This window comes from Octopus bimaculoides, chromosome 23 (assembly GCF_001194135.2).
Source record: "Octopus bimaculoides isolate UCB-OBI-ISO-001 chromosome 23, ASM119413v2, whole genome shotgun sequence".
In the NCBI taxonomy this organism is placed as follows: domain Eukaryota; kingdom Metazoa; phylum Mollusca; class Cephalopoda; order Octopoda; family Octopodidae; genus Octopus; species Octopus bimaculoides.
This window is the reverse complement of record NC_069003.1, coordinates 5,965,715-5,974,748: the sequence shown is the minus strand read 5'-3', so window position 1 is coordinate 5,974,748 and position 9,034 is coordinate 5,965,715. Positions and strand designations below refer to the sequence as shown.

At 38.0% G+C, this 9,034-nt stretch overlaps 1 protein-coding gene across 3 annotated transcripts in view; it reads left to right on the top strand.

Moving 5' to 3' along the window:
• LOC106868723 (protogenin-like) overlaps positions 1–9,034 on the top strand; it is a 133,825-nt gene that overhangs the window by 121,909 nt on the left and 2,882 nt on the right. For 2 of the 3 annotated variants that reach the window (XM_014914127.2, XM_014914121.2), the window contains 2 exons: positions 1,642–1,906; positions 2,229–2,356. In XM_014914127.2, coding sequence (XP_014769613.1) covers positions 1,642–1,906; positions 2,229–2,356 — 393 coding nt within the window. Of the gene's footprint in view, positions 1–1,641; positions 1,907–2,228; positions 2,357–7,159; positions 7,267–9,034 lie in introns of those variants that run through there. The other variant, XM_014914135.2, reaches the window with a different exon arrangement.

Below are 9,034 nucleotides of genomic sequence, written 5' to 3'. Positions count from 1 at the left end.
TCAAACAGAGGCACAAACACACACATACACACACACACACGACACAACGCCCGCACACACATACACACATGCACACACACACACCATGCTCAACAAACTAATCAATGGAAATTAAGTCTACCATAGAACCATTGAATCATCATTGTCATCAGCATTATTGTTTCAATATTCACTTTGCTGACATTAGTCATATGGGATTTATTGAAGCAGATTCTCTATGCCCAGATGCCCTTTCTGTTACCAACTCTCGCTTGTTTCCCATCAAGGACACGCTTCCATGGGACGCTGGAAGTAGACACTGCTTGCATGACAGTGGCACTCATTTACAACTATCATACAATACCAAAGCCAAGATATAGTAACACACCCATAAACACATATATATACACATATATAGAGGATGGCCTTTAAAAAAAATTTTTTTATAGTTTCCTCCTACCGGATCCACTGACAAAGCTTTGGCTGGCTTAGAGCCATTGCAGGAGACACTTGTCCAAGGTGCCATGCAGTGGAACTGAACCTGAAGCAGTGTGGTTCTGAAGTAGGTTTCTTAGCACACAGCCATGCCTGTACCTATATTTATAAAATTGACCAAGAGGGTCATACCAATCAATGAATTGACCAATGAAAGGTAACATCACAACAAACAAAAGGACATGATAATAACAATGAAAAACTAATCAGTAAAATTAATAGCCATACCTAAAAGCTCTCTTAACGAGCTTGAGATTCTGACAAATCACTCACCTGAAAGATTGCAGTTGAGTAAAACTTAATTCTTAAGAAGACGACGAAAAAGAAGAATTCAGTGGAAGTATATAATACAACCTATATTGAATGTTTTCATTTTCTTTCATTAAGAATCTGCAAAATTTGAATGTATGTATGTGTGTGTGTGTGTGTGTGTTTGACTGTCTGCCCAGCTTTCTTGTTATCGATATGTATAGTTATTATTTTAAAACACCAAATTCACTCCAATTGTGTGTATTCAAAAATCTTGATCAACTGGTCTTAATTAGAGCCATCTCTTATTTCCCCCTCCTGAAAGTTTGAAACACCCCATAGAGGGTGTCTTTGTTTTCTCATTGCAATAATCAGTTTCTCTACTTGGTTTATTATATGAATGAGACCCTGTCACCACTAGTTTTAAATATACAACTGTCTATTCTTCACATACGGTCTCTCTCTCTCTCACTGATTACACACACACGTTTATATAATTTAACCTGATAATTTTAACCTTTAACACTTAGGCACATGATGTTGCCTTACAAGTAAGTGTTCTCCCCTGTAGCTGCAGACACATTGTGTCACATTGGGAGGAGAGAAAACTTGTATGGTGCCATGATTCACCTTCAGCATGCTAAAGGTTATTAAGTTTTACTCAACTCAATGTTATTAAATTATATATGTATCTCCTATTGTATGTCTTCCTTTCATTTATCCATTTGCACTTTATTTTCTTTATCCACTTTTATGTATCCATTCATTCTCTGTGTGTGTGTGTACACACACTCGCGCACACCACAATGTATGCAGCCATTTCACCATACCTTAATAGGGTCTGTGGGGTCTACCTCTGCAGCGTCTTCCTCCACAAAACTGAAAATTCAAATGTGTCCGCCACCTCTTCTGTTACAGAGAACAACACCTATTACCAAGTGTCTGTCAGTGCATCAAGCAAAGAAGCAGCCTCAATCCAGATGACTCGAGTCTTCCAGACCAGCACCCAGGCCAATGTTCCCCAAGCTCCCCAAGTGGTCACTGCCAGGCCTATCTCACCGTTTGCTGTAAACCTTACGTGGGACCGGCCAGTCTTGACTGCAGCTGGTGCCAACATTACCTACACGGTCAGGTGGAGTCCGATATCTTCCACCAATGGCGGCAATGAAAATACTTTTAAAACGTAAGTTAAAGGCTTGGATTTTTATTTATTTATTTTCGACAGTGTGGGTTGAGTGTTAATGTGTTTGCATTGGGAGCTAAATATTGCTGTAACATGGCCTTGTCTAAGGTAAGCTAACACTTTTAGAAGAATGCTACTTGTTTTACTGTGTCCACTTTGATGTCTTGCAATTTCTAGTTCAAATCTTAACTGACCTGGGCTTTGGATTTATCTATTATTTGTTTCAGTCTAATGGACTTTTTAAATGGTGTGGTCAGTATATATTGGATTGGGTTGTCAGTATTTGGTACATTGGGTATATGTGTGATTCTCTATATTCCAGGAATTTGACAACTGTTGTCATTAAGGGACTACAACCATATACGGAATACCAGTTCTCGATCCGTTCTCACTCAGGAAATGAAAAAGGACCATTTAGTAAACTAGCCATAGCCAAGACCAACGAAGGAGGTGAGTAGCTTTGTTGTTGTTTTTGTTTACTTGCAGGTCAGGACTTGATCTAACAGAAACATGATCAAAACTGTGTTCCAGCCATGACCATCCTGCCTTTTATTTATTCAGCCATACAGAACTACATTATCTGATGTCTAATAGTTAGTAATATTGGTTATGGTTGCAATTGCTTAATCCTGGGCTCATCTCCAGTATAGTAGGTCTATGATCAAAACTGTTCCAGCCATGACCAACCTATATATTTTTTTTATATTTGTACTTAATGTATCTAGGACTACATTACCTAAGTACCATTTTAGGTTTTTAGATAATGGGGTGTGATTCGTAGGGAAATTTGCCTGTTATTTCTAGCAGGTCGAACAACCATACTGAGGCTCTCCGATTGGCTGTGCTTATTGTTCTTTGAAAGAGTGTTGGATGGTAGAATTATGTGGTATCAGGAGGGGGTGTCAGGTGTTTGATCCGTTGTAACCCCATCCTACCTGACTCCTATTGACTCTCTTTAACCCATTAGCATTCAGATTACTCCATCAAATGCAATGCTTATTTATTTACATTGTTTCAAAATAATCATGTGCTATCTTACAGCTTTGAGATTTCATTGATCTGATTGCCTTATTTTTAGGTCGACATTGTAGGGTAGGTGTGAGAAGGCAGATCTGATGGTTTTGAACATAGAATAGGTAGACTATCTGAGCTGGATACGGTCAGATTAAATGCTAAACGGTTAAATTTGGTTTTCGTTGGCCACTCTCGCAAATAAGAAAACGGATACTGCAGACAGTCAGTTTAAACGGTTTTAGCTGTTGTGTGCAGGGAAAACGTTGGCAGTGGAGTAGATGATTTACAATTAGCTAGTTCAAAGGAGCATTGACTGTTGTAGAAGCAGGACAGAGAGGTGTCAAGAGATTGTAATGTGTTGGTGAGTGTTTATCAATCAGACATGGTGTACAACTAGCTTATTTTTGGAGAGACTGACAGCTAAGGTGTCTGAAGTGGATTTATTATATAGACTATAGGTGGGTTGGTTGCATAGGTGGTCTATTGTGAGTTGGTAACATAGACTTGAGATGGTCAAAGGCATGTTGGTAACAGACTAGAGGTGGTCTGAGGTGGGTTTCTAATATGTTGCCAACATAGGCTAGTGATGGTCTATGTAAATTGCTAACATAGACTAGTGGGGTGGGGGTCAGGGGTGAGTTGGCAATGAGCTATAATTCTAGCATGTCACCAACTCACCCAAGACCATCAATGATGTATTTTGAGTTGGTAACAAGGGAGAGCTATAGGTGACCAGAGGTGATCTATGGAAAGTCTATTGCAAAAATTAATTGAACATTTGAACCATTATTTTTGACCTGCTCTTGTTTTCAACCACTTAACATACAAACAACAATTCTTTCTGTATTTGTTTTTTATATTTTTTTTCATCTAATTTTTACATTTTTCTTTTGTATTTGTTCTGTTATTATTTGCTGCAATTTCTTGCTTTTATATTACACCACTATTTTAGTTAATTGTTTATAAATCTTATTTTATTACTTATTTTTCTATATTGGCATGGATCAGATGAGTCATTACTGACCAAGTTATCTCTCGGTCAATTTACTTCTCATCTGGATGAGTTGAAGACCACATATTGTTCATACCTTACCTTGTTTTAGAATGATTTCTTCAGGGACTGTCACTTTATATAGAGGGAACTGGGTATATATTATTGTGGCATCAGGGAAGTTGCTTTGCCCTCAGATGTGTGTGCATATAGATGACCACTTGGATGCTCCCTTTGTTGGCCTCTGGATGTGGACATGCAGGATGTCTTTTATAGCCTTTGACTGACCAATGCCTCATGATTGCAACTTGGTGAATAAAAACTGTTTGGAAGCCTTACTAGCATTGCTTGGTTAGTGCTTTATTCGCAGCTTTGCACACAGGCTGGGCATGTCGTTGCTGCTGCCTACTATTTTCCTTCATGTCTGGTGCCCATTGTTAGCCTGCAGGAGCTGGCATTGGCATGCCACCATATCTGGGTCAGTCAGTGAGCAACTTCAGTGCCTCCAATGAGGACAGTTGGCAGAGAAAACCACACGAAACAGAGCAATAACAGATCTTATGGTGCCTCTAGGTCACCCAAGGCAGATGTGCATCACATTTAAGGTGTCAGGAAGTGCTTTCCTGGTTCAAGTGGGTTAGAGAAACCTCTGAACCACCCCTCATGATAGGAGGTCAAGGACTGGTACCAACCCCATGAACAAGGAATTCTTGTAGGTGCAAGTCGTCACCCCACATGTTGTGTGTGCCTGTTTGCTTCTATGTATTTTCACATTGGTGCCATTTCAGCAATGATGCATTTGCTTTATATCTGCCATAAACAATTTGTTGTGTAGTTCAGCAGTTTTGTGTGCAGACCAGTGAAATAAAAAGTATCTCAGTTGAAATCATAAGAATGGTTGGTGACAGGAAGGACATCCAATCATAGAATTCTGCCTCAATTAGTTTTGTCCAACCCATACCAGCATGGGGGGAGGAGGTATAAAAACCATGATACATGTATGGTTCATCTAAGCATGAAAAAGTGGACATTAAAACAATGGTAATGACTATTATTATTATTGTGACTCAAAGGCAGTGAGCTGGCAGACTTGTTAGCACGCTGGTGAAATGCTTAGCAGTTTTTCATCCCTCTTCATGTTCTGAGTTCAAATTCTGCCGAGGTCGACTTTGCCTTTCGTCCTTTTGGGGTTGATGAAATAAGTACCAGTTATGCACTGGGGTCGATGTAATCGACTATTCCCCTCCCCACAAATTTCTGGCTTTGTGCCTATTGCAGAAAGGATTGTTATTGTGAGTCCATAATCTAGCTTTTTCTTTTCAGCTGTTCCAGAAATGATTTATAAACTGTTTTATGTCTCTTGCATGGCTACACCAGGACTACTAGTTTCACTCCATTTTGACCACCTGTATTTTTTATAACTAAACAAACACAACTTACTTTTCTTTAGCTCTCAGAAAACATCAAAGCAAGATTTTCTATTTTTTGTTGATATATTTTTCTTTTTTCTTTCCATAATTCTATGAGTTGCAAAAGTTTCAAATTAGGATGTACAAAATGACTGGTTAAGACTTTTCTGATTTCAACTTTACATAGAGTTATCAACTCCTATTTCTGTTATGTCCACATATGGTCATAACAAATGAGGTGTTTTGTCTCTCCTTTCCTCCAGCACATTACTTTGGTATTTTATATTTTAGCTTTGGTGACCCTCTCTGCCTGTCAAAACTGATGGCTTCAGATTACTAACAAAAGAACTTCAGTTTTGTTAAATAAATTTTTTCTTTTCATTTTTCTTTTTTTTTTTATTCTTCATTTTAATTGATATTTGGTTTCCAACCACCAAATCTACCGCCAGTGACAAATTACATAATCATCTTTGTGCTTCTGTTCTTCATCAAGTGAGATTGTTTTTTACTCGGACTAATTCCCCTTGTAATTTTTTTTTGCATGCCTTTCCCATTCTGCTTGCTCCTTGATTTAATCCAAAGATAAATATTAACAAAATTACAGTTTTACTCAAAGCAGGGTTGTCAATTCAGTCTGGAAAAGGTAAAGTAATACAGGCCAGACACATTATATTTTGCTCATGTATAAGTCACCTGATTTTATATTTCATTTTAGCTGAATAAACTGGGTTACAACTTATACACGGGGCAAAACTAAAACTATGTAGTAATAGTAATGAAGTTATTGTAGAATGCTCACATGCACTGCAACTCGTCAGAAAAGGTAGCTTATCTGGAATGGATCAAAATAATGTAGGCATCTCTGATGAGAAGTCAATAAGGTTCGAAAATTTGATTAAGGTTGTTCATCCTTTTTTCAGTCTATAGAGAAATGGTTTAAATTTTCCATGTATGTATTTATACAATGGAGGTTACATATATTTTTCTTCAGCCTTCTTCATAACTAAGTAGTTAGTTGTATTAATTTATCATGTAATGTCAAGACAAGGAGACAGTGATGTTTGCACACACACATGACAAACTTTAGTTTCTGTCTACCAAATCCACTTACAAAGCTTCGGTTGGTTCGGGGATTACAGTAGAAGACTTGCCCAAAGTACTATGCAGTTGGAGTGAGACTAAAGCTATGTGGTTGGGAAACAAGCTTCTTGCCGCAGAGGGTGTAGGCTGGCAGTTATAGAACTAAAATTTAATGTATGAACTACTAGCTATGACACCAATGTTGGGAGGTTTGTGAATTTGCAGTTATGGAGCTAGAATTAGGTGTGTGGAGTGCCGACTATGAATCAGTTGATCCTTGCTCTCAATGTTTATAAAATATTATACTATATACATCACTATACGCAATTATTTATCCTAGCAAGTGATCTTTATTACACAAGTCTTGATGTTGAATAACACTTCTTTCTCAGTTTTATCCTCGCTCTCTCTCTCTCTCTCTCTCTCTCTATCTCTATCTCTCTCTCTCCTGATTATCTGTGTTCTCCCCCCCTCTCTCTCGCCACGTGCGTGAGAGCATCTGATTATGTTTGTAAATGTAATCTCTCTGTCTCTCTCTGTACCTGCCTCCAGTGTGAAACTTACCATCACCAAAACAGGTTGAATATCCTGTCATCATCGGCTCATTCAGTTCTTGATGACTCCCCTCTCTCCTTCTTTTATACCCTTTTCCTTTTCCTGCTGTCATTTCCCTTTGTTGTTTGTAAATCCTCTCTCTTCCTTCAACAATAAATCACAACAAAACCCTACTATAAATATGATATATATATATATAAAAAGCTCTACGTAAACCCACCTCTAACACCAAACTGGAGTGACAGACCAACTCACCAGTTGAAGGTTTGCGGAGAGATAAATGACTCTACACAGGAATAAGGAAGTTCACCAATTCTTCAGGTATGTATAACTGGAAATTTCTCACTTGTTTCACTTTCTCCAGTCATCACCACCATCACCAACACCTCCACCTTCTCCTCTCATTCCCTTCTCCCTGCCCCTCTGTTCGATTTATTTTTAGCACACTCACTACCAAAAAGCACTGTTACCATCGCTATAACAACCAACCTCCTGTCACCCGCCTCTATTAAATTTATCGAGTGCTTATCTCCCAGTTCGTACAATTTGTGAACAAATTGTCTGATAGTGTTGAAAGTTTGTCATGTTATTTTAATAAAATTGTCTGGATTGACTCTTGTGCAGGTGGCACGTAAAAAGCACCATTTGAGCGTGGCTGTTGCCAGCACTGTCGGACTGGCCCTTGTGCCAGTGGCACGTGAAAAGCACCCACTACACTCTCGGAGTGGTTGGCATTAGGAAGGGCATCCAGCTGTAGAAACTCTGCCAGATCAGATTGGAGCCTGGTTTGCCAGTCCCCAGTCAAATCGTCCAACCTATGCTAGCATGGAAAGCAGACGTTAAATGATGACGATGTCTCGTTTTTAAGAAATTAGTGGAAATTATATTCTTCTGTAATGTGACAAAATCTCTTAGCTATTTCATCCCATCACTTCCACCTCTCAAATACTCTGCCAACTTAATTGTGCTCTCCCCCCACCCCACCACCTTTTCCCGTTGTTCTCTTCTTATTTTGCAAACTACTTGGCAACTTCAATAGTACCAGTGGAATAATAATAATAATAATAATAATAATAATAATAATAATCAAATCACCAAATATGTACTGTAAAGTGGTTGGCATTATGGAGGGCATCTTGCTGTAGACACTATGCCAAAGCTGATATTGGAGCTCATTGCAGCCCTGTAACTCAATGGATCCTGTCAAACTGTCCAACCTATGCCAGCATGGAAATGGCCATTAAACGATGATGCATTTATCACATGAGGAAACATATTCTCAAATTAACCAATACATATCCTCCTCTCCCATCTCACTTGTCTAGTCTGTCATTATAATCTTAATAAATCACTCTCTGGAATGGCTATTGAGTTGTTTAAAGCCAACAGTGGTGCCAAGAACTTATGCTTTTGTTTTTTTTTTGTGTTTTTTTTTCTCTCTCTCCTAAACCCACACCACCACTATTGCTATTAACTTCATGACCAGTCTTATAAAATTATTAACCCTGAAATATCACCTTAACAAAGTTCTTGTTAAATCTTCTTTGCCCCCAAATATCTCATTAACTGCATTTATTTGTATTGATATCTGACTCTGGGAACAGCATGGCTTTGATTTCTGTTTTATCCCTTTCTCTGTTTTACATCCATTAATGTTGGTGTTGAATGGAACTAACATCTGTTTGTCCAGTAAGACTTCCTGGCTTTCTTTATTTTTGTTTTTGGTTAACCCTTTTGGCTTCTTCTCGTGCTTTCTCTGATCACCAATGAACTCCTTTGGCCACACACAGGCAGGCACTCGTGGATTTTGTTGTGCCAACATGATTTTCATTGTTTATATGTCTCATTGGCCTTCTAGCTTCTGGAAAATAATGGGGAAAATAATTCCTAATTAAGAAGTTTTTTTTATCCCAAGGTAATTCATCTTACCGAATTTAACAGTTCTGTTAGATTTGAGGATTTTGACAATTAATTGAAGAGAAATGTATAATTAGTTTTTGTTAATATTTTTATATTTTCTTAGTGTTTTATTCTTTATTATGCTTATTTTTATATATATATATATATATATATATATAT